The following is a 26814-nucleotide window of genomic DNA, read 5'->3' on the forward strand; positions in this document are numbered from 1 at the left end:
AGGTACTGTGTGTGTGTGTGTGTAATATTTAGTCCCTCCTCGTGCTACATTAAAACTTAAAAAAAAACCTTTGAGTAATAGGCAAAAATACATGAACTATCATTGTAATGTTATTTATTGTAAATATTCATACCTCTAGAAATTTGTTTTTCTTTAACATCGCATAATTCATACCTATTAGTCGCCGCCATGTTTGTCTGGTCTCAGAAGTGTGCAGCAGGTGCGGTAACCAGTCAGCTATCACACTTCCTACACAGTGCTTATTTGGCAGTGTTTTTATTCGCATTAGACAATAAAATGCCAGCTACTGGCGCCCCCATTCCTCTGAACCCTAATATCTCCCCCATTTCCCGCCCTCTGCAGATTTGACACCATCTCCCTATTGCATTTCTAGAGAACTTGGTGTCTAGTTTTAGTTTCCTACGACTTGTAAAGATTTCAAATTGAATTTCTTACATTGAGTTGCTTTAGGGGTTAAAATATTCTGCAGATATTTTTTCTTTTGTATTGACTTGTTCTTTATGCCAAGATAATCAGAATAATCAGGATATTGTTAAATTGTGTCGTTGTCTTGTGAGAAATAATACAAACACAATGTAAATATTTTATTCAATCTAATAGTTTATTATTTGAAAATATAAATAAGCACATTAGACAATAAATGTATAAAAACAGCACAGCACACCACACAGAATGCTACTGTTACACCACAACTTAAACCATGATGTAAACTAATTACAAATTATATAAGAAATCAGAAAAATGGAATGTTTATTCCTCATGGAATCACATATTTAAAACATATACCACATTGCTTTCAATGTCCGCTTCTCTTCACTCTAATGCTTCCTACGCTACTCTAAGCCTATTGCGCATGGATTGCGCGAGTTGGCTTTCATGATCCATCTCTCGGATGGAGATCCGTTGTTTGCACACGCCCAGACAAGTAGCGGCCTATTGTTTTGCTTTATGACCATCTTTGCTCTGTTGCCATGGCACCAAGGCCCCTGGCCCCACTTTGTAATCCCGTCCAGTGTGTCAGAATTTCAGGCGTCCGATGAATCATTCCACTGTTGCGATCGTACTCCCAAATGTTGTCGTAGTCTATTTCTTGGTCATCTGGTTCTGTCGGTTTTAGGTATGAAAGAAGATCTGTAAAATACATTTAAAAACGGGGCGGGGGCATTTTATTAGAATATGTTGCTCAAACTTTGAGACATGAGAGGGAAACAATATATTCATAGCTAGCACACAACATTTTTTTTCCCCCTGACGAACCAATGCGTTACTGAAACATGCAGCCACTTGCTTGAAGTATGTTCTCATTGCAATGTGTCAACCAAAGACAAAACCAATAACTCTGGGTTTGTATTTGTTTAAAGTTGTTTTTGCATGCTCAGAAATTTGATTTATAGGAATAAAAAACTAAATCCATATGCATTGTACGCATTGCTGTTGCTACTTAAAGCAGTGTTAATTGAAGGCCATTCAATAATGTTTTTAACAATTCAATTGTTTTATGATGCAATTGACTGTAAATAAGAATAGATCATTCTCAATTTTAATCATTTTTGTTTTGTCTTGGCTTTTTTGAAAAATTTAAATTAAGTCATTTTTATCAGTCTGAACATGAAATATTCTTATAATTGTGGCGCTTTTAATAAACTATGTAGAAAAAGGACCTTTTTTAAATAAAATATTAGCAGCACGGCGGCGCAGTGGTTAGCGCAGTTGTTAGGTCGCACCCTCCTGTGTGGAGTTTGCATGTTCTCCCCGTGCTTGCGTGGGTTTCCTCCGGGCACTCAGGTTTCCTCCCACGTTCCAAATACATTCATGTCAGGTCAATTGGCCAGTTCAATTTGTGTGAATGAGCAAGTGAATGGGTGTCTGTCCCCGTGTGCCCGGTGACTGGCAACCAGTTCAGGGTGTCTACTGCTCACTGCCCGAAGATAGCTGGGATGGGCTCCAGCCCCCCTCCGACTCTACTGAGGATAAGCGGTGCAGATCATGGATGGATGGATGGATTACAGTAATACTAATAGTCTATGATGGTGATTAAAATCTGAATGCTGATATAATGGTCATTGTCTAGATCAGGGGTAGGGAACCTATGGCTCGGGAGCCATATATGGCTCTTTTCATGAGTACGTATGGCTCCGAAATAAAATGTAACTATTGCACATCTCTCTGTGGCGTTCCAAAGTCAAGTGATTTCATCCTGATTTTGGTCCATGTAAAGCCGAAGCAACTTAATGCAGAAGTTTGATAAGAAACCATTTAAACTGATAAATAAAAACAGTGCCCCGCGACCCTAATAAGGATAAGCGGTACAGCTAATGAGATGAGATGAGATAAAAACATGGGCAAACGACTTTGATTGGGTAAGCAGTAAAGGTGGGCGGATCCCTGCACACAGCTGCAAGGCAATTCCTTCTCTCTCTCTCGCTCAGTGCAGTCTACACCGAAAGTGAAAATGACGATATGCTTGTCGTTTGCAGTAATTTGTGACATTTTTACAAAAGAACTTTGCATGCACATTGTTTTGAAACCGTTATAAAGGACAAATTTCATGATATTTTTACAAAAGAACTCTACTTGGTTTTTGTTTTAAAACCACAAGTTTGGGAAAAAAAACATGGATCAAAACAAGCCTCAACAATCTTAAGGAATCGCTGTAGTTATTTGTTGATATGGGACTCAGGCTCTGGCATTACTCTTATTTCATAAATTTGATCAAATCATGTAACGTCACATAGTGAAATTAAATTCGCCAAAAAAAATAGATTTTGTCTGGAGAGGGGGTTTTGGCAATTTTCCTGGAATTTGTTTTAAAATATGAGAAAAAGAAAAAAAAAATGCCATTATGGCTCTTGGGTCAAAAATGTTTCCAATCACTCATCTAGGTTGTGCTTGCTCTAATGTTTTCCTACTTGTTCAAAGTACTAGCAACACCTAACTCTTAGTTGGTTATTAATAGGAGTTAATTTGTTCATCAATAATCCAAACAAGTATTTATTAACCGTTTTTGTTGTTCTAAGAGAAAAGCGATTGAGAGAGAGCCTCGAGATGTTTTCGCAAAATGCAAAATGAAGATTACAGTGGGACCTCGGTTATCGCGGTTAATGGGGACCAAAACCACCCGCGAAAAGTGAAAATCCGCAAAGTAGCAGCGCCCCTTTTTAAATTATTATTATTTTCTAGACCCGGTTAATGGGGACCAAAACCACCCGCGAAAGGTGAAAATCTCCGAAGTAGCGACGCCCCTTCAAAGATGCTTTTAATTATTTTATTCTATTATTATTTTTTAGGCCCGCGAAGCTCTGAACCCACGAACGTCGAACTGCGAAGTAGCGAGGTCCCACTGTATTACTTTTGTCCATCAGTTATCAGGACTATGAAGCAGAACTTAGAGACATACCCGTCCAAATCAACTTTTCATTGTTATTTCTAATTAGTAAATTCCAGCATACTTTCGCACTCCAACCACCTCCCTCTCACGTTTTGACAAAACATCTGGGTATGTTATCCTGATAGTCATAGATTATATCAAGTGAAGGTCATTTACAAAAAAAATTTAAATGGTTGAAAAGACGTTACACATTTGGAACATAACAGAAAACAAAAACAAACAGCTAGTAAAACATTTTTTGAAGCTTTAACAACATTAATGGTCTTTGAACGCGCAAGGAGTCAAGCGTAAAACAAGACTTGTTGGGTCTGCCTGGGATAGGCATACTTATTGTGAACAAGGCATCCTACTTCCTGATTGGAATTGACATAAAGATATAATCATGCCTATGGTTTTGCGTCACTTGATCTTTTACATTTAGCAAAAAAAATATCTCTACAATAATATTTTCTTCATGTCCCCAATGCTGAATTGTATTGATTTTGTGGAATACGAATGAAAGAGCAGAGTCCACCAGTTTTTACCTGACGAGTAATCAGACATCTTTGACGCGTTGAGCCCAGAGTTGGACCTGAGGTTATCCTGCCAACAGATGAAAAAATTGGAATGTCACTTCCCATTGTCAACAACAACAATTATTCCCTTTCTTTTGCGTCAGTGGATAATACGACACCTGCACAAGAAATATATGCTGCACAAACATCAATCATTCATGAGGACACCTTAACATGTTGTACCTCAGCATTCCAGAAACTGTAGTGCCCTGGGAAATGTGCAGCACCTATTTTCTCACCTGCTCCTGTCCTCTTGAGGGTGCAGTCAGAAGCTTGAGCCTGGACACGGCTTCGGCTCGCTGCTCCACGTGAGTCTGAGGGTCGCCTGTCTCCAGAGCCCGGCCCTGTGAGTTGGTCAGAACCAAACTTCTCCGGCTGTGCCTGCCCATTGGAGGGGTACGGAGCTTGAAGGACGAGGGTGCACCCCAATGGCTTTGATGCTGGTGATGCACATGCGTGGACTCGTTCCAGTTCTTCTGTTGACAGGAAAGGAAAGGATTTGTACACGAGTCTATGAGATAGCTAGTTCATACAATATAGTACTATCTGTAAATTTCAGACAATTTTGATTCCTTTTAAGAGCCTATCTTTTGTATTTTACTGAAAAACTTCATATTTATTAGCAGCTAATTTACATACAATTAATTCAGGGAACAATAAACTCTTATATGATGCTGGACAAAGATGCTTTTTATTTGCATCTACAGTATTCGCTTGTTTTGGTGAAACAATGTATCTCGTATCAAAAACCCAATTACCACTGGTTTCGCTTCATCCAGGGTGAATATGTCCGGGCTACAGGGAACATCGTAGAGGGGGGACAATGGCTGGCGAGGGGCGCACAAGTCTGAGTGTCGCTGCGGGCCATTTAAGGAGTAGCCAAGAGATGTCTGAGATGGGTTCCAGCTGTTTGACTAAATAGAATAGACAGATACGTTGCAGATTAAAATGAGTATTTTCACTCTGCTGGTCATGTAATCTTTAGGTCTTGTGCTCTTATTACCAGGTTTTGCTCAGAGGTAGGATTGTTTTGACTAGTCGATTATCCCACAAATCGATTAACTAGTTTTTATGTCATAGTCATCCATGCTCATTCCGATTTTACAATGTACATATACAATGAAAATTGAACTAACAACATTGATGAGGTAACTCTTCAGTCACTGTAAACCTTGGGTGCCCAGATATAGCCTGGGGCAAATTGCTGCCCGCCCACAAAATGCAGCCCCCACAATGTCCAAAAAATTACATTTGCTCTTAAAACAGACATTCTATTTCATCCCTCCCGATTGCCAGAGGTTGTGCTTCAAGCACTGAAAGTTTCCTTTGCGCATGTGCAGTTTACTATATGCATACCAAAATAGTCACCTGTGTCACCAGGTGTTTAAGTTCTGGCGTCACTTGAGGTTTTTTTCCTACGGAATCTTTTTGCGTGATTATGAGGATTCCAAGTGACAAGATGCTCTGGCGGTCATTCGGGACGCATAGTACCGTAATTATATTTGTAACTTTTGTTTGATAGTCCTAACAGCTTTTTAAATATCCAATGATGTAGCTGATATTCTCAAATATTTTTCTTGTAGAAAATTTATCATTTTTGCAAATTCTCAACTAATCTAAAGAAATCTATTTTGATTTATTTTACAAACAAATGCTTAACAAATTAAGCTGCACAATCACCTGCAAGTCAATGTTTTGGCACATGTCAATAACAATAAATCATGTTTAAATATTTCAATGAAAGAAGAAGCTAGAAACAGTGAGGAAGAAGCTAGTTGGGAAATAAACAGTGGTTTGACACTGTATAAATGCTCAATTTCTTTCTGTTCATTCATCCATTGTTATGTCTAAATCTGTAACGCTCAGTAATATGCTGGCATGTCCTCCGTTGACTTCCTGCTCACAGTGTATTTATAGTGACGTAGCAGATTAATTGTGTGCACTTATCAAAATTAGACGCTAGGCCATCTTATTACCTTGACCAGCAGCCCTTTCTCAACACGACGTGGAGCAGCGTAAGGTACGCTGTACAGCTGCGGCATGCAATCAGAGCTTTCTCCAGACTGGAGGTAGGAGATGTTCTGCGGGGATGAAAAGCGCAGCGGAAGAGGGCGCGAGTCACGCTCCGGCTTGTGTGAAGAGAAGCTGCTGGTCCTGCTTCCCAAATGGGAGGTCTCTGTAGAAGAAGGACGACTGTACTGTAGACAAGAGAAGGAAATGGTAGTCAGCCACTATGCTCCGATTACGGCTCTCATTTTTAATTGTGCCACTCTAGTAGACAATGAGGCAGTCAAACTTTTTTTATATTAATGTATTGTGCCATTAAATTTTCAGCTATGCTTCTTCAATTTAACCACACTTATGTGTGGAAATCAAAATATTAGTGTCTACTGCTGCTGAATAGTCAACTGCTGCATAAAAGAAATCTCATTAAGGGATTCCATTCCAACTTAATGGTGTGTTTTTTTCTTGTCATTCTTGATATGTACCACCTGAATCTTTTCCACAGAAACAGGACTCTTGACCTTGCTCAATCATTAACTTGGTAAGGGAGGAGCGGTTGCTGCAGTTCTCCAGTTGACAAGTGAAATAGATTATTATTTCTTTGCCAACTGATGATCTCACAAAACATTTTTAGCAAAGTCTTTCGAAAAGACTGAGGTGCCATTCGCATCATTTCAATAGGAATTGCCTTCAGTCTAACAAAACCTTCTAAAAAGTGAGCAAGGATTACCAATCGAGCAAAAGACAAAGAGTAAAACTTAGAAGGTGGAAACGTAGAAAAACAACCATAGACAGTGGCCAGGGACAAAATGCAGAAAATGGCCGCAACCCTAAACAACAACAGACCTTGTGTTTGCACAGCAACCACTTTTTTTGCAAAATCTTCTGCAAATTTTTCACACTTCCTTGCATCTACTTCTACTGCATTGACAGTATTAAACAAAAACGAAAGTAGTCTACCATTTGATCATTCCAAAGGATAACTCAAGTCCATACAGCTGTTAGCAGTCACTCCAAAAAACGAGGACTGCTAGTTATATATGTACAATATATGCATTCAGTGATTTTTTTTCAGTGATTATCAAATCAATGTTCAAGTTTTCCTAAAAATATGAGTGCATCACTGGAAATTTTAAAAAATTGTATCGATATGGTGATAATCCTATATGTCTCTAAAATCCTACATGACAGGATAAAAACCTTTTGAATTATTCAAGAATTTTTGTTGTTGTTTTTATCGAAATTCCCACATTTCGGTTACTTGCATTGGGTGCAAAACTGAGGTTAATGTACCTCTCGAAGTACATTGTTGGTAACTTACACATAGAGGTTCAGAGTATCCTGGTGAGAGTGGGTTGTCGTCATGAGAAGGGAACTGACGGCTGTGAGTTCCACGTCCACTCTGACTGAACTTCAGCGACTCCGAGTAGCCTTGACTGTTTCCGCTCCACCTATTAAACTGTGGTGCCTAAACGACAACAGGTTTTCTTACATTAACAACTACATACTACACATGCACTAATTTCACTCCATTCATCAAGTTGCCTATCTTCAGTGCTTGTTCTAATTAGGCCCACGGATAAGCTTGAGCCCTATAGACAAATAACGATTGAAGTTCCACAAGTTGAGGGCATTTGTCAGGTTCAACAAGAAATTAGTGAGGTCAGAGTACCCCAAAACTCAGGAAGGCTGGAAAAAAACATTAACAAAGCCTAAGCCTCAAGAGTGACACAGCAACTGTACACAGATACACAGCTTGCACCAGCAGCTGTTAGCAACGTGATTGTTAGGGCAGGTTTTACCTCCCTGTGCGTTGGCGTATAGATGATGTCATAGACCGGGGGCGGTGGGCTGAGAACAGGCACGTCAGCGGCTTTGAAATGTTGGATCCAGTCGCAGAACTCGCTTCTATCCAGACAGGAGACCACTATGGGATTGATGAGCTTCCCTGGCAACAGAAAAGGGAGAGGGGGAGAAAAAGCCTGTCTTACGATTCAATCGTTCAGTGGAATGTGCTGCGGTCACATTGTCATTCAATGGGGATAAAAGCAACTCATTCATGGAGGCTTGCACTTTGTGACGCTGGCACATTCCTGTAAATGTGCAATTGGCAAAAAATATGCATAACACTGTACACTTGGACATGACACAATAATGCACTATCGTTAGAAAGAAATTAGGAAATCAACTTTGAAATATGCTGTAAATCTTTTTATTCACCTTTTGCAGTCAAAGAGGCACACAGACAAACAACAGATTCGCTTTTGTATGTCCGGTTTTACTTTTGAAGCTGTTCTGCTTCTTCTTACGATGTTAGTTTTGTTTCAAGAACATTTAAAAAAATCCACTTAGCAATCAGTATGTTATGTGCACATTTGATGCTATGAACAACCTTGTGGAAAAGGAGTTTGCAACCTGTTGTCAACAGAAATCAGCAACACTGTTCCTAAACGCTCAATCACATTACCAAACCTGGAAGACCTGTGAGCCACAATGAGCTTTACTTCAGCACTCGGAAAGTGTGATGTCATTTGCAGAGGAGGGTTCATGGTAAAATATTTACACCAAGATGGAGCAAAATGTCTGGATTTGACTGCTAATTTAATATTGCATGAAATAAGAGAGATAAGGTGTTTTGATAAGTGGCCGTGATATGTTTGTAACGATTGGACAAGTGCAAGGGAGATTTCAGGTGACTCCAGATCCTTATTTGGACTTGTTGTTTCGACTATTGCATCATAGTCGCTATCGGCTAATCATGTTGATAGTCTTTGATTTTCCACACCCTTTAGGGCTGATCTGTCTTTTGTAAACTTGAAGATTTAATAAAAAGAGCGGGCTCTGAGAGCTTTAGTAAAGGATGGAATTTTCTTATCTGAAAGTACTACTCTCGGTCCTACGTGCAAGTTCAAAATCCATTGATGTCCTCTCGCCTTACTTGGAGTGTATACTAAAGTTTTAACTTATTATTTGGTCCTTCCTTTGGTCATTGTACAGAAAAGCTGAGACTAGACTTCCTTTTAAACAAACCACTTGTTGAAAGTGCAAAAAGTAAAACACACAGTGCAAAAAATAAAATCTCACCCTATTGGCAGAACATTTTAGGTATATAGTAGTCTTTTTATAATATATATTTCTGGATTCTGCAACGAAAAAAATGTCATTTTTCTAGAAAAAAAAAACCCTACAATGAGTAAAATTATCCACCACCACTAGACAAGACAATTTCATTTAAGCATACATTTAAACTAGAAAAATAAGATTTAAATGGGATAAAATAGCACTCCAAATATGCAACATTTTCTTCCAATGATAAGATTTTCTTTTTAAGGTGCAGTTCTGATCCTCAAAGGAAAAATAAAAATAAGTAAATTACTTGTTTCTTTATTTAATTGTTGTTGTTTTTCCCTGAGTAATTCATTTGCACAAGGTATTTAATGTGTTCATAGATTTTCCCACTCTCAGCCATGTTTATTGCCCTGTATTGTCTGTATTTACCTTCAATCATAAAGGTGTTAGGCTTGATGTCTTGGCAAGGAGTGGTGACAGTGATCATGTTGAGTGGAAGCTTTCCCTGAAAGATAAGGAACCATAAAAAATGTTGTCAAAAACGTGCTCACATTTCGAGGAAGAAGTGTTTGGATGGCGGATAAAGTACTGTGGAAAATATGTAGTATTTGTGTGTAACAAACACCTTGTAAAAGAGGCCGTCCTTCTCTTCTGATAAGATGATAATAGTTGTTGTGTACATAACCAGGAGTCTGTCGCTTTGTTGCTGTCAAAAATAGAGCAACTGTCAGGTTCACATGAACACTCAATGTTGATTCTTGTTTCACTGTATTATCCTTTCTCAGTAAGGCCTATAAAAATGTTTTGAAATCTTATTTACATGACTTGTTTTATGGTCACATCATATACGCTATGCTTGTTGAATAATCGAGGACCTTTTTTTTTTTAAATATGAAAGCTTGATCGCTTCCGATCTTTCGCTAATAAGGGGCACAAACTAATAAGGGCACAAACGATTACACTAAAACCTTTTATCCCAAATAACTGATTGTCAATTGCCTGGGCAAAGTATCAAGCCAGCACGGGATGGAAATCAGCACAGTAAAAACAAAGATGTTGTCCAACAATCACCACGGTATCACCACAAACATCACCATCAACCACAGATGGCTAAAACCTGTCACCAAATTGAAATATCTTGGAGCTGTTATATTAGAAGAGGGGTCAGAAACAGAGATCATGGATGGGATAGCTGAACCACAGCTGCACTTGCTAGACTACATAGCAGTGAATTCAAAGATCATTCTCATGCAGGTCCTGGTTACTTCCATCTTCTTCTTGCAAGACTGGACTCTCACAGTCAAGTCAAGTCTAAAAGAAAATCCATGCCATGGAGACCCGATGCTATGGAAAACTCCTAAGCATCAGCTAGTCAACCCATGTGACAAACGAAACGGTGCGCAACACCATCAGAGGGCACATGGGATCCTATGAAGTACTGTTGTCAACTGTACATGGACAGAAACTTCAGTGATATGGTCATATCACAAGACAGTTAGGACTGGCCAAGATAATTCTTTAAGGCAGCAGGAGGAGCGGATGACCGAAAAAGAACTGAGACAACACCATTAAGGAATGGACTGGTGCCAACTTTGCCATGACCCAAAAATCGGCCAGGAGCCGTCAATAGTGGGGAAAGCTTTCCAGAGTTGCGTCTTCATTGGTGCCCGACAACCCATGCGGTCAAGCGATCCGTGAACCATAAACAAGCTAATTTAAGACAACTCAAAAAGTGATTGTTTTTGACTGGATTAACAGCAGCAAATTTAAGTGCCAGTACCCGATAAGATCGAAACACCAGATACACTTAGCATTCCTTATTGGTATTCAACTTTTCTTGATGTTGTTTACCAAGAACGATGAAATATGTGAATTAGTATTGCAAAACAGCAAAAATGTGTTTGGGATATGAAGGCAGCAGAGCAAATGAAATTTTAACTTTAAATCGTATTTAAGCTTATATTTGATAATTCCATAAGATTTCAATCACACCCATTTTTTTCTCTCAATGGGTGCTTGATTGCTAATTTGGACTTGGGTATACTAAATTTTTGAACTTTTAAATGCTAAGGTCCGTAGAATGGTGCGGAATAAAGGAAAGGTAAGATGTACCCAACATCTGGACTGTACTGTATTTGTGTATTTTGGATAATAATGTCAAAGTTTGCTGGTATGGTATAAAAGGAAAATGTAAAAAAAAAAAAAAATGTGTTGATTAAAAACTAATCCTGACCAAAACATTTGGTCTCTATCTGCATTCAGTTCTAATATTTATGCCTAATGCATCTGCATCTGGAACATATTGGAGGCACCATAGAATGCTTGTGTCACTGTCCTTGTAAACAATAATGTTTTACTTGTTCACAGATACACTTTGCGGATATTATCAACAAGGATTAAGAAAGCATGATTTTCATATTGTATCCCATTTTTGTGCATAATGTATTCTAGTTCACCTTTTTGTCGTTTAACATGTCCGACTGATGTCGAGCCACACATTTAGCTTGTCTCACAAATGGATTTCTTTTGATAGATAACGAATACAATTCTACATTTGATGCCAGACTTCCTCCTGCCTCCATTAATGTCTTTTGCTTCATAAAAATCCAATGCGGTGTCGGGAAGAAATGGAACGCTTGCAGCCTGCTGCAGTGGAAACGCAACAGATGGTCCCCAGTATGAAGGCAGTGTGCATTAGGCATTATTTTGTGTTAACTTCTTCAAAATTCCAACAGCAGACTAAAACGCTGCAAGAATGGTTTCATGGACTGAATGTTCTTGACCTAGAAGATATAAACATGTTTTCTTTTTCTGAGGCTTTGAAGTTGCAAAAGACTTGACCGCATCAAATTCTTTTGCTCCAAAGCTAATAAAACCTGATAACTGCCTGCGGCAAGATAAGACTCAACGAAAGAAAGAGCACAGAGGTCACCTTGAGACCTTTCAACCACTTTAAATAAAATCTTTTAAAAAAACACCATTTGGATCCCTTCAGATTCTACAGTGAGGACCAAAATGAATTCTGGCAACTGTGTGGCAACTAAAACTTGTGGGGTTTGATTTTCTCATCTTCAAGAGGGTGTGTCCGCAGAAACAGCTGACATTCCAGCTGTAAGGTGAGTGTATTCGCTTCCCACACCTTAAATCTCACAGACATCAGTGGGCCAGCCGCTAGTTCCCCAAAGCAAAGATAAATAAACAATCTTGGCACGTTGTGGCATGAGCACTGTTTTTTTATTTCTATGTGCCACTAACAATACCAGAAAACCACAATTTACCTATGTAGGAGCAGTGATTCTAAAATGTGGGCCTTCGTTCATCATTTTTGGGACTTTAGAATTGTTGATATTTTAATCCTCTAACATAATTTGGTTACAAATGCCGTTTCTGCGCAAATAAAACAAAAATGAAAATACATACTTTTTCACAATAATGGCTCACGGTGCAGTTTTATTATATTAGAAAACAAATTTAATGCACAGGGCAAACATAGCCCTCTTCTGCTCTCGAACTGTCAATCTGAGACAAGGTAAATGCAGCAAAATATTTGCAATTTAGGAGCACAAAACAAGACAAAAGTTTCTGACACAATCAAAGTAATACTAAAATGTATTGCAAAGTATTTAAAGGCTTAGATTTTGTTCCATGCAACTGTACACTTTTTCTATCTATTTTTATACCAAAGCCATATCACCCTGTATTGTGCTTGTGGATGGTGGACAGATGCATTTGTTTAGTGAATTGAAGAATAAGAGGCAAATTATGCGGGAAGAGGTGGAAGCAGCAGTTGGGTCAATTAAAAAAAGGGAATACTGCTAGGTTGGATGGATGCATGTAGAGCCTATCAGGAAAGGTGGTGAATCTGTGATAGTGTGGCTTGTCAGGTTGTTAAATATATGTTTTGTGCTCGGAGAGGACTACCAGAGGACTAGTGTAGTGCACGTGTGGTTCCCTTGTTCAAAGGGAAAGGTAACAGGCTGGTGCATAGAAATTCAAAATGTCTGTAGAGTGTGGTGGGAAAACTTTATGGTGGGATTTTGATTGAAGGAATAAGGGATAAGACAGAAGGAGAAATTGGGTAGGAACAGCACGGGTAATCCGATGTGAGTAATATGCTCACATCGATGTGCTGCTGCAGAAAACAAGATTTATCCCACTGTATCTCCTGTATGATTTAATATCCGTCTAAAACGAGCACAGTGGGGGGGCTGGGAATCCCCTCCTCTGTGTCATGGGGTGCCCTCAACCACCCTAAGACTTGGGGTGCTGAATGTGTATGATTGTAGTACAATTGAGAGTAAAAGAGGTGAGATTGGAAGTTTGTTTCCTAGAAGACGGTTGAATCTCCTTGCATTGAGTGAAACCAAGTTGAGAGGGAGTGGTGAGGTGTGTTTTGGCGATGTTGAAAATAGAGTGTCAGGTGTACAATTTTTACTTGACTTCAATTATTCACATTTGGCAGTTAAATTAATCTATATCTATACTAAAATAACTAATAACATGTCCAGTCTGTGAAGTTGTATAGTCAATTAGTGATCCGAATATTAATTAAATCGTGTTTAAAAGAAATACTAAATAAATATATTGAAATGAAACATAGACAAGAGTGTACAACACTCCGCCTTTGAATGTACGTAATACACGTGTTACACAATTAACAAACTGTGATTCATTTCCCCTAATTATCTGTCAATAAAATTGTGTATGAACACATGCGACGTAGCCCCGTACGGTTTCCCACAAGGTAGTTAAAAAAGGAGTATATGCTTTTGTTATACCTGACAAGGCAAGTGTTGCAATCGAACTTTGGAGACATAAATGATGGGCCCCAGGCTGTCTCGTTGAGATCCCTCCCACTCATAGATGGGCTCTTTGTTTATGGAGTTCCTGAGCTCTTCTCTGCCTGTAGGATTATTCTCCTGGTTTTGCTACCAAAACACACAAAATAACAACAACAGCCAATCAGAGTCTTTGTTTCACCTAGGTTGACATTAACAAATAGCGAACCTGAAATTATGACATACTTGTGAGTGTTTAGGGATTGGATAGCAATAGATATGTGGTCAAGGCCGCTCCCTACTATCCAGCAATGGGGGTAGAGCTGCAAGTGACCTACTTGACTCACTGAATACTCACACACATCCGGTTTTATTCTGGCTTGGGAAAGGATTTTTTTCTCCCAGTGAGCAATTAAAAAGATATAACTTCCAAGAAAAACAAATACCACTGTGAGTGAGAACAATAGTTTCAATGCTTTTTGAAGGTTGGCGTTTCAGTTAAAAAACCTGCAACATTTTTCATCATTATACAATGACAATACCTTTAGGGTGCTGGAATAGATGAAGGTACGTTATTGCTGTACATTTTTTATGAGTCCGTACATTACTTGAGTGAATTCAATAAGGAAGACAACATTTGACTAAATATGAGCCCAAGTATTGTTACTTTTTTATAAAATTTTTTAGAATTCCGTTGCAAATTAATTTTATCTCATCCATTTTTTTAAAAACATGTTAATGACACAAAATCTTCCAAGAATGTTCAACTATGGAATTGGGATGTGGGGAAAGGTAAAAACCAACTTGGCAACTTGCTAAAAGTCACAACTCAGTACAATTTGTCCACCAATTAAGAATGAGTACCGGTAGACATTTCAGGTGAAACATGAGCGGCATCAAATAAGAAACATCCACACACCTGAGATATTCTTAATATATGTGAGAGTTCCAATTTTCAATGCACCGTGAGTCAAGCACAGAATGCTAACTGTTGCGTTTCCTGGGAGAGGTGTAGTGTTTGTGAACCAGCCGTTCAACTTCCTAGTAAGAACAGTCTTAAACAAAATGGCTTTTATTTTATAAGAAAAGACGTCAGCAATGGGTGAAAAGAAACATATAAAGAAAGAGCTTAAAATTGCAGGAAATTTCGGCTTTAAGGAACATTCAACAGCTATGATTTCATCAGTTTGAATTACCTCTTACATTTCAAATAGAACTCTTTTGCTTTTTTTGTGCATCTGAATTTCTATTTAAACAGTCTTCGTCAACCACAGATTATACTTTTCATCTAGTAAACGCGTAAAGGTCAAAACATTTTCAGGCTATTAGTGAGAACTTACTTTGACTCTGGTGTAGTTTTCCGGCGCAATGGCATTGCCGCCATTGGCTTCAATGTTTTCTTTAAGAAGACCGAACCACCGGTCCATTTCGTCTTGGTTAGTACAGTAGACAATGATAGGGTTAAGACTGACACCTGAAAGGAACAAAGACGCTTCATTACAGAGATATCTTTCGGCTTACTCAGGGAGTTTTCACCTCGCACCCATTGTTGTGTCTAGAATGCAATAACTGCTAACATGTGTGCAAGACCACGCGTCAAAGCTTTGCTGAACATCCCTATAAGAATTTCAAATCTTTGCGGTCTTGTCCTCCCACACACGGAGAGCCCACAAGGAATGAGAAAGACTTTCTCTTTATCGGCTGCGCACATACCAGAGATAAACCGCAAATAGATTGGTAGCGATTTTAACATTTCTAATATCAAATCTGATTGTTATGTTAGAAAAGGTTGAATCTTGACACTTTCCTTGCACAGTGATTATTGAGATATAGCATAGTTATTGGCTGTTGTTAAAGGTGACGAACTGTTAAGCAATTACAATGCCCGTGTTAGCTTTTCCTGGAAGTCTTCTCTCAATAGTTATTTGCTTTGTCATGCTCCCTGGCCACCGTGGACATGGATTTGCGTTTCCAGCAGAGGTTAAGGAAGTGTCTCACGCTCTTGGCTCTATCAAATCCCTCACTTGACTCAGACTGTCGTCACACTTCCTCCATGTGCATGCCATTGTGGAGGCCTCCCATAAAGTAAATAAAGTTTCCGGGCTAGAGAGAGAACACAGACTGTAACGTAAAACTACAAAATAACAAGGCTCTCCTGGAGATCCAACAGGAATATCAAAACGAAGGATGGATTGGAACAGCAGTTGCCAGAAATGTAATTACTTGTACCCTCTTTCTTAGTTCAGAAGGAGTGTTATTGGTGTTTTAATCAGGTACCTTTGTATGACAGTCCATTTTTATTTGAAAGAAAAAAAACCTTGAGTTGTGGCACACAGTTGATTTGTTTAAAGGAACACAGTGTAATATTTGACCACTAGATGTTGCTGTATTGTGTAGTGTAACTGACAAATGCTAAAAAGCACTAGGAACAATACAAGCTACAAACCCAGCCTTTTACAATGCGTTTCATTATTTTGGTAAACCTTAGGTACCACGCTTTGACCTACAACTATTTTTTAAAATGCTTGTTTATGAGATAATTAGTTTTTGCTTATTATTAGAAAATCAATTGTATTTTAACCACTATTAATAGCTAGATAATACAAGATATCCCTTTAAAAAACTCATATATATATATATATATATATATATATATATATACATATACATATATAAATCTAGGTTATTTTGCTTAGAACAAGCTAAATAGTTGGATACATTTGTACGAATTTAAGTTTGGTTAATTTTTTTGGTGTGTTTTTAAAGTGTAATCCACCGTGAAATTAAGTTGTTTGTTTCAGTAAATGTTGATATGATTTGGAATGGACAAAAAAGCAAACATGCGTGATTACTGATTAGACCCTTAAGACATATTAAGAAATCTACCGTTGTTTGAGACCAACATATATTTTCATCATTGATCCTAAACTTTTAAAAATTTAACCAGTTAACTTTGTTGTGCTGTTTCTCTAACGTAAGCATACACGTTCTTTATAATTATAATTTGAAGATAAGACGTTCCAAAGTGATGTGATATGACTTTGAGGAATGCATAGATTTGCTCCAGCGACAAAGTTGGTAGCTAGGCTTCTCGGTGGGACAGCTGCACCTGTTGTCTAACAAGTGAGTCCTCTGAAGGCAGCTTTGGCCCCCTGACCAAGGTTAAAGGGGGCTCAGTTTTAGATAAGCTTGGGGTTGAGTAGAGGTAATGAGGGTCACTGCACATTTGAATTAGGGGAATGTGGTAACAGAAGATAAGCTGTAAAACTGTCATAGTACATTCCATTATTTGTATTTTTTCCTTCAAAGGGACCTTTAGCAAAACTGAACTAAATCTTTTCATTCATTGGAATCCCAACATGATTCCAGCATGAATTCCATGTACCGTATTTTCCGCACTATAAGGCGCACCTAAAAGCCTTTATTTTTTTCAAAAGCTGACCATGCGCCTTATAATACAGTGCGCCTTATTTATGGAACAAAATTAATTCGCAAAGTCTTGCAACTAACTTGCAGCCGCCGACTAGATTTTCCCCCGAACACCAAGTAGTCCGCGGTGTATGCTGGGATTTATTTACCGGCGTTTCATTGGCTAACCAATGTGTCAATCATCATTTGAATGGATAACTATTGGCTAAAGTTATTCAGAGGTCAAGGGGAGGATCCTTTTTATCATTTACAGGCTGGCATTGGCTTGAACGGCAAAACAAAGCCTGCAATTGGCCAAAAAAGACGTGTCAATCATCAGTTGAATCGATCACTATTGGCTAAAGTTATTCGGAGGTCAAGGGGCGGATCCTTTTTATCATTTACAGGCTGGCATTGGCTTGAACGGCAAAACAAAGCCTGCAATTGGCCGAAAAAGATGAATGCGTATAGCACGTGGATGGTATAGCACGTGGATGACGCCATACAGAAAGCATTTTTTTACTATTTAGTATTTGTAAATATTTTATTCTACTGGATTTACTAAACTCACGGATATAAGAGGACCACGGCTGCACATTATTATGAACACAACGACTTCGGTGAGCTACTCTGGCTATATATATTATCCCTGTATCTTGTTTCAGACTGAACTCGATGTTTCTGTGATAAGCGGTGCAGATAATGGATGGAATGGAGTGTCTATTTTTAAATTAAACTCAATTCCAAGTGTTTATTGTCATATATACAGTAAAGTTGCGAGCGAAAAAGAAAACAGAAACTAAGGAATGGTTGGCATTTCTTGAATCCCAAGACTTTAACCTTCGAATGATATTCGGAACGATGCATTTGAGTGACATCGTACTGACACTGCATCCGCACGTGTTCTCGACACGTATTTGCGTCTTTGCAAGCTTTCGGAATGTTAAGGGGGTAATAAGTTTGACTGAACTGTCTTACTGTTTTGTCGACGTTCCCATTGTAGCGCCTTATAATCTGGTGCGTCTTATGTATGTCAAAAATAGGACCAAAAACGATTTTTTCGGGGTGCGCCCTATAACCCGGTGCGCCTTATAGTGCGGAAAATACGGTAATCAAATCCTGCAGTCACAAATGTATTCATTCGTAACTTTGCAAATTGTATATTATTTACGTGACAACAACAGCATGCGTAGTTCTGTGGTAATAGAGACATAACAGCAAAGTATTGAACAGGGCTCACCATTTATTTGAAAGGCGTATTCAACTGGCTGGCTGTGGTTGCAGTTCTGTTGCAGGTTGCAAATAGTCAGCTCTTTTAGTGGCAAAGTTCCCTGTACAAAAAACATCAACGAGATTTTCAGATAAAATCTAATTTCCACTGAATAAGAGTGACAGTTTTCTATCAATTGTATGTGATAGACTAAAAGCTAGACTGTTTTGCAGGTCTTTTTTGCCATTTGTTTCAGTCCCAACAAGGAACAGGCAACGTGACAAAAATGAAATATTGAATTGACTCATACGACTATTCAGTTTAAAGAAAGTTTTGTTGATCAAAAACATTTGTCCCATGCAAAATGTTTAGACAAGAGACAATTTTATATCAAAGTTATAGATCATTTAAAAAAAAAAAAAAAGATAAAATGTCCCAACCACCAGCTTTGAGTAATTCAAATCAAACTCCTGAATTCTAACCCTCAATAAACGACTCAGTAAATTTTAAAATGTATGATTTCTAACTTCATGCCCAGGCGAAACTATTTTGCCGTGGAAAGGGTTTGGCGTCACCAGGCCGCACTTGCCCAAGACACAGCACAGGAAGTGGTGCCCCTACAACCCTAGTGGGTAAGGGATTAAATACCCAACCAACCAACCAACTTCACGAATTAATCTAATTAATTTGACTCATTTTCCGGCTCTAGCTCCTACAGCACTTACATGAGGGAAGGGTTAGGATTGACACTAGGTATTAGTATTTGGCTAATACTTGACCTTATGTTCATAATGGTACTTGTGATGGAGGTTAATACGAATATCAGTCACCCTCCTGTAGCAATTTAAAAATTAGGAACTAGAAATAATCAATTTCATAAAATTAAAGGGCTATGATCTGACAAGGTACAATTTTGGCAAATATAGTCAAGTTGTCTGCGATGTTTGCCTTAAACATCATGCTTCTTAACATGTTTTGACAAATGAGTAAAGATTTATCTTCTCTGGGTGAAAAGTAGAATCAAGGTTAGACTTTTAAATGCAGTCATGTACATTTTTTATGACTACACGGGCGTTTTGCCTTCAGCACACGAGGCGCTCTCATGATTGAGTGCTCATGCTCCGGTAGACAGGTGAGGAAACATAATCATCCTCTCAGTTTACAAACACCTCTGCGGTTGACATGATACGCTTGTCAAAAGTAATGATGGCAGAGCTCAGACCTCTGATGCAAGTGAACATGAAACCTCGCAAATATATTGACGTCATGATTCAAGCGAGGAATTTGAATGAAGGAATGAAGGCGTTCCAAAAGTTGACTTTGGGGTAGCGTTCGGAAGGACTTACCTGATATGTCAGACCAGGGGTATTGTTGGACACAAAGTGTAAGTGTGTCTGGAAAAGATCCAGGTAACAATCGTGTATATCCTACAGACACAACAAAAGAAGCTCAACAATCAAGAGAAACTCAAGTAAAACTTGTTGCTGTAATTTGCCTTTGATTACGTGTCAATTTAGATCAGGGGTGGGCAAACGTTTTGATTCCCGGGCCACAGTTAAAAAAAAATTGTGTAGCGGCCGGAGCCATGAGGATAAATAATTTGTTGATTTGATTTGACAAAAAGTCTTAATCAGATACCTTTGCAATGCATGCAGAAGAGTATGAATAGATATACAAGCAGACATTTATATGTACACGTTACATTTCATTTTAGATTTGTTTATTAGTAAACCATTACATCCTATTGAATTTGAAACACAGAGATTCAAATCAAAGCAATATATAATCACTTATTTAAGCACTAAAAGCCTGGCGTACGTGGTCCAAGAGTCATACTTTGGTATGATAGTCCATGTATTTTTCTAGCATTCAAATTAATGTTTTTTTTTTTTTTTACTGAGTGAAAGTTTTTGTACCACTAAGAGGCACCAAGTATTACACACTGTCCCTTTAAGAAAGATTGAGATCAACTACTTTATAAATCCCCTCAACCCCATTTTTGCTTCAACTGCTGAATAACGGATGGTCTCAGGCAAATAATTTTGTGCAAGTTTTGGTTTCAGAGAATAATTGTGAGATCCATCATTTGAGTATCAAAACAAGTAATATTCTAGAATGGTTTCCTGTTGTTAATTAGCCAATGCTAAAGACACAGTTTCCTTCCTGACCTCCGCTTTTGAGAAATATTTGATGCCATTTCGATGTTCTCATTTCTTGTTATTTTTGTTGTGTCACAGCCTTGACGAATTCAACTTGGCACAAGCTGTCCTCTATCAGGACAAGGGATCAGGAGCAATCTTGTTCCCTTGAGGTTTTTCCTCCCTGAAACATTTCACAATTACCTCTCTGGCTAGCATGTCCAAACACAGGCAGGAGAACGGATTTGATTATTCATAGCTAACCACCCTGTCAGTTGCATCACTGAATTTCTATATTTTAGTGTCTGCACAGAAGCTTCCTGAGAAGCTGCACCTGCTTTCTCGGGTTTTAACAATTTTCCGGCTTATTATTGCAGCAATGTTTAGATTCTTATTGAGCAACTTTTTATTACCCTAAATATTGCCTCTTACTTCATAGCACAAAAGGAGATATCAGTTGCGCTCACCTGGCAGTGCAGGAAGCGGAAACGAACTTTGGAGCTGTGAATCAGCCGTCCGTAATTTTTCACATTGATGCTGCTCTTCTTCCAGCCGCTAGCCGGGTCATATGGGAACGGTGGATCCCATTTGATGTTCTCAATGGTTTGTAGGTCTTTGGGGGACATTTCCTGCAGCCATACACCTGATTAAGCCTGATTTTACAGGACTGTTTTGTACTGTTGCGTTTCGTTTTTTGTTTTTACCTTCCTGGGGGTGACAGTGCATAGGATATTGATGATGCTGTTGGATTTCTCCTGGCCCTCTTGAGGGTTCTTCTTGCGGAACAGACGACTACTGCAAGATAAAGAGAAAAACTTAAGCCCTTTTCCGCAGCTATTTATTATTTTCTTACAAAATGTTATTTCCTGTTTATAGGCGTTGTCTGTTATCAAGTGCTGTCCCTGGAAGAAACAGCCAAGATTGAAAGCCTGAGGAAAAGTCCTCATTGTCACTATTAACTATATTGGTTGGAATAAAAAATTATTTGGAGACAGTAAGATAACGGTATTAAAAGGTACTCATTTCATAAACCTAGGAATTTACTTCGACAAAAGTATTTGTAGTAAGAATGGATTTTATTTCTGCTCTGATAGTGAGCTACAGTACTTTGCAGATGTTTTACTTTTATGTTAACATTACAGACCCTCCAAAACTCCAAACATTATACGTGTAATTTAAGTCCAATACATCTTTTAATTTTTCTCACTTTAAAAAAATAATTCATATTTCATGATACTAATAATTTTTGACAAAAAATATAAAAAAATACCAAGACAATACTAAAAATGAGACATTTTGCAAATTTTAAATGCAGATTTTCGCCAGCTTAAGTTTTTTTTGCTTGTTTTACAAAAAAAACCTTATACAACTTTATTTTGGTAAAATATGAAAAATAATCTTAAATTATCTGTTTTGCGACCCTATTTTACAAAAAAATACATTTTACATTCCATCAAATATTTATTTTTATTATTTCATCGATAGAATACTTAAAATATGAGTAAAATAAGAAAAAATTTAAAATGGGCTAAATTATCTGACAAAACAAGATTTTATATATTTGTTGCGAATAATATGTGATTCTCACTCTTAAACAGCATAATCCCATGTATAACACACATTATATATATATATATATATATATATATATATATATAAAACCCTAACCTGCAAATGGCAGAAAACAATTTGCTAAAATGCTTTTTCTCTTTTTATTTATATGGAGTTCAGCAAGCTCAGCTTGATGTATTGGTAAAATACAAATACCAATAAAGAAAGTTCATTTAAGACCCCATCTCAAAAATAAATAAGCAAATGATACTGATTGATTTACAAAGTGGGTTGTCTATACGTGAACATGCAATTTCATGTTATTTTTGTATCTTGTGGTCCGCACCCTCTGAATGTTTATTCTCATTGAAGTAATAAGGTTGGCTACTTTTACCCCCTGGGTTTTCATGCCATCAGCATTCAAAGATCTCCTTTGTTTTGCATGGCCTTCCTCTGCTACCATTAGTGTCACATCTTTGTAAAGAAGCACCCTCACTGCCCTGATAAAGCTTAGGCACAGCTGGCGCAGTCTGACATTAGAGTTGATCTTCTTATCTGTGTACTGCATATATGCATGTGTGCCTATGTGCAACACAGAGCGCCTTTGTTTGCATGGTGGGAAATGAGTCCGTCTAATCAGGAAGTCAGCAACTAGCGTCAATCATTTAAGGTCACTGGTGCTGCTTCTCCTGTACACTTTGGCTTTGTGTCAACTAAGAGTATAAGTATGACAATGAATGATACTCTCAGGTGCAATCTATAAGCAGAGTATAAAAAATAAGTCAATGGCTGCATTCACACTAAATATCCTTGAGTCCCCGTTTTGACATTTAACCACACAGGAAAAGGAATTGTGAATTGAACGTGCATACTTGAGTCATTGATCCATCTCGGAAGGGTGTGTGCTTGTGGGTAAATGTTTGCAAACTGAAACCACATCTAGAGCTTCTGGGCAAGTTGGTGAGTACCAGAACCTGAATCATTACACAACGTAAACTAGAAGAATGGGTGCTAATGAGAATCAGATGTGAGAATCCCACACAGAGCATGGCATGTCCAAACACATAATCCAGGGGGATTGAAAAGAACCAACAGGATAAACCATTGATTGCATGACTAAAATCATGACAAGCGATTCTCCTAAATTGAGATTCTTACATTTTTGCTTTAGTGGTCGGCCGTCAGGGCGTCCAAGGCCTATTTTGAAATATCTGAATCATGTGATATTAATTATATTTTGTCCATGAATACTGAAATTTTTCCAAATTGTTCGTTAGCTTCTTTTTATTGCTTTTCTCTTGGTTGCGCTGCTTCCAGATGTGTGATCAAATACTGTATTTAAGCATTTACCAAATCTACCTGTAGGCCTTCACAATAAGTTCTGCACAACCTGTAGCATAATAAAAGTGTTAAAAAAGCTTTTTGGCGTAAGAAAACGGCAGCCTTTTTACCAACTATTATTGGCTAAAGGGCCAATTGCCATTAAACCTAAAGAGGACGAAGACTGATTGGCTAGTGGTAGATTGTACATGCAAGTGTTAGCAAACTACATCTGTAGCCATCTGCACAAGAAATATATTGTTCTGTTGATTTAATTTCAATTTTGTCAACCTACAACGGTTGAAGGAGGAGAAGAAAGGGATTTGGTTTCAGATTTACTGTCAAAGCCATTTTCAAGATGTACATTTCAAGAAAAGCTGGATCATTTGGAAAAGGTGGAACAACTCAGAAGCTAGCAAGCCTGTCCCAACCGAGCAAGCAGGAACTTTCATTTCGAGGACATGATGAAAGCGCTGGATCCAAAAACTAAGAAATGTGGAGGGCTGGGATTTTTTAAGGGTTATTGTTCTATTTTCTTTGTTAATTATCCGTTATCGGTCAGTTCATAATACGCTACAAAGCCAAGGAGCCGGGACTCTTACTCTCAGCTTTATTCTCTTATAGCTATTACAACCTGTCCACTTATAAGTGAAGCAAGGAGGATGGGCTTTGTGTACTGTACATATAAAAATAATTTGGGGGGCATAAAATGTAATGAATAAAATTATTAATGTATGGGATTGTTATTGATGACTTGTTTTCATATGTGCCATTGGTAGGTGCAGTAAAGGTATTATTGACATTAAATAGTTATAGAGGGTTGGATTGACTCAGACATAGCAAAATTCGATTGACGCGTCATACTGGACCCGGATCAACGGGATCCATACGTGGTTCAAAGCCCGATTTTGTCTTTGGGTCACTCGACTCACTGACAGTTGGCAGATTATCGCAGAGACCCGCAGAGGAAGCAAATGGTAACTGGACCACTGGCGAACTTGACACGCAGCTAGTGGGCCACTGGTCAACTAGGCTCTTTTTTATACAGGAACATCAAAATGTACAACAAGAATTCTTACATTTTAAAACCACAAGCCCCAAAACAAAGCAATGGAATGTCAAATGTAGCCTGGACACACATGGCGTAAAACCCCAAATGACACCTGAAAACTCGAAACTACCTGTTCCTTCGGATGAAACTTTTGCTTGAGAAAGTGAAGTTGTGCTGAGGTACACATGAGATGCTGCTCCCCATGTTGTCACTTTTTTTCAGAAGTTCCTCGACAGGATAAAGTAAAGCGTGGTGAATAAGTATTATTCCAGCGGAGTAGCGTAACGCACGCCGAGCTCCAGGCAGACTGTTGAAGAAGCGTGTGAGTCGAGGGATGTGTCTGCTTCGAAGGGGCGCGGCTCGCCTACACGTCACTGTTACGTGTGCGCGTGCATGAATAATCAGCTGAGTTCACACCTTCTGAGACTTGCCTGTCTGTTAAATCAACTACAAAGAAAAGAGACGTCCTGCGGAGGGAGACGTGTGTGTTTTCACACCTTACAAGAGCCAAATGGGGCTCAGTTGCTTCGGAACTCGGAAAAAATGGCCACTGCAAACGGACTGGATGGTATGTGTCAATCAAAACCATCAGCGACATGCCCAGGCATGAAATAACCCGCCACCATTTATTTTATGTGCTCAATGTTAAACACATATTGTTATTTTTACTCCAAGAACCCCTGACCCGGTTCATGTTCACCTAGTAGAAGAAATACCCTGAAAGAAAGGTAATTGTTTTAAAACAGCTAGATTCTAGAATATGATACCCTCCTATTGGGTTTTATCCTTGAGGCAGTCTGGTGTTGCGAGGCAGATGTGGTTCAACAGGACTCTGTATTCAAATGGAGTTATTTGCATCTGATGCAAGTTGGGTATGCTGTCAAGAGCCGCTATCCAGTTGGTGCGTCAACCGTTTTTTTCAGTGATTGGCCATGATTGTGTCTGCGAGGCTTTCTCTGCCGGCCTAAAAATATCTGAATCATGTCATGTTAATTTTGTTTTGTCCGTCAATACTTATTACATTATTCCAAAAAATCAGCTTCCTTTCATTGCTTCTACCTGGTTCCGCAGATTCCAGCGGTGTGCTTTCATTTTTAAGCATTTAACCAAATTATTATTCAGCTTTGAGTCGTTACTAGGCTCAGAAATCTACCCTGAAGCCCCAAAAAATCTTTAAGGCAGTTTCCTATGAAAGTTCAGACAAATCTGAAGCGAGCAAGCCTTTTGGAAGTGGGAAAAGGTATTGTCCGCCACCTTCAGTCTAGAGATAAAACCTTAAGCCCATGCCCAACCCGATCCGTCAGTACCCTTCCGTCGGACCGAGCTTCTCTGTCTCTTTTATTTTCCAGTCACGATAGTTCTTCTTTATCTCTGTTTATATAGTCTTGTTTAACTTAGATTTTGTTCTAAAAGACAGGATTAATGTCTCGCAAATCCATGCGGCCTGGGCCCCCACTCGAAACATTAGTCAACCTGGAATAATGGATCGTGGTTGCTGTTCATTTTAGACGTAAAGAACAAGGAAAACACGAGATCTGAGACATAAACTTGCTTTCTTTAGTCCCCACTCTTAGCAATAGTCGACAATTGTTCTCGGCCAAAACCGTGCAGTTCATTTTTGGCATGCCACAAAGACAGGCTTGAGCGATCCGAACCAAAAAGAGTGCTCCTTGGCTCTTGTTCTCAGAAATAGTCAACTGGGGATAGATGATAAAGGATCACAGCAACAACCGTGCATTTCACACCTCCCAACAAAATTGCTTTCTGCTATTCCCTGCTCGCAGCGATATGGGTTTAAAGATAATAGATTATAATAGAAAAAAAAAGAACTTCACAATCGTTTTTCCCATGCACAGGCAGCTTTTCTTATTAAATTTTGAATGAATATGTTTACATTGTTATGCAATGAGGCAGTTAAGTACAAAGTGCAAAGTAGTGAGGAATTACGGTATATATTAAGTATCAATTTGAGTTGTATTTTTATGCATTAAAGTGCTACATATAGACATAAACTTGACTAAAAAGGTTGTCGGTCTTTGTGTAATGTAAACCAGTTTAGCATGTTCATAATCTGCCTACTGTCTGAAGAACTGGGATAAAGCACACACCCCAACCGTTGTGAGAAAATTGGATATGGATGGATAAATGTCTTTGCATTTACTACCTGTATCTTCCAAAGAAGCTTATGTGATAAATCCTGTAAATTAATAATACACCCGTTAACCCAACAAGAAAATGTGTTCCTTTCTGGGGAAAGTGATACCCACTGGTATGTCTTATCAGTCATGCAGGTTTGCTACTGCTATGTGTGTATTGCTATTT

The 26814-nt window shown here is 38.5% G+C and overlaps 1 protein-coding gene across 1 annotated transcript; it reads right to left on the reverse strand.

Annotated features, from left to right (window-relative positions):
- Positions 1 to 601: 601 nt before the first annotated feature.
- plekhn1 (pleckstrin homology domain containing N1) lies at positions 602 to 24883 on the reverse strand. Its single transcript, XM_088331623.1, has 16 exons — positions 24623 to 24883; positions 21275 to 21365; positions 21038 to 21199; positions 19779 to 19859; positions 18463 to 18553; positions 15155 to 15288; positions 13815 to 13964; positions 9662 to 9742; positions 9466 to 9541; positions 7770 to 7915; positions 7289 to 7435; positions 5940 to 6161; positions 4722 to 4877; positions 4203 to 4439; positions 3934 to 3991; positions 602 to 1152 (listed from the first exon to the last, which is right to left on the reverse strand). Exons 1-16 carry the CDS (start codon positions 24694 to 24696, stop codon positions 968 to 970), a joined length of 2091 nt encoding a protein of 696 aa, XP_088187749.1. The 5' UTR covers positions 24697 to 24883; the 3' UTR covers positions 602 to 967.
- Between the last annotated feature and the right edge of the window lie 1931 nt (positions 24884 to 26814).

The sequence above is a fragment of the Urocampus carinirostris genome, chromosome 3 (genome assembly GCF_059441175.1).
Source record: "Urocampus carinirostris isolate Australia breed hairy pipefish chromosome 3, RoL_Ucar_1.0, whole genome shotgun sequence".
NCBI classification, from domain to species: domain Eukaryota; kingdom Metazoa; phylum Chordata; class Actinopteri; order Syngnathiformes; family Syngnathidae; genus Urocampus; species Urocampus carinirostris.

Excerpts from the sequence above, each read along its gene's own strand:
- plekhn1 (XM_088331623.1), bottom strand. The coding sequence starts at position 24,696 with ATGGGGAGCAGCATCTCATGTGTACCTCAGCACAACTTCACTTTCTCA. Across the intron at positions 19,860-21,037 it reads TCCGCTTCCTGCACTGCCAG|GATATACACGATTGTTACCT; the intron begins GTGAGCGCAACT and ends TTGTGTCTGTAG. Across the intron at positions 1,153-3,933 it reads GATGTCTGATTACTCGTCAG|ATCTTCTTTCATACCTAAAA; the intron begins GTAAAAACTGGT and ends TGTATTTTACAG.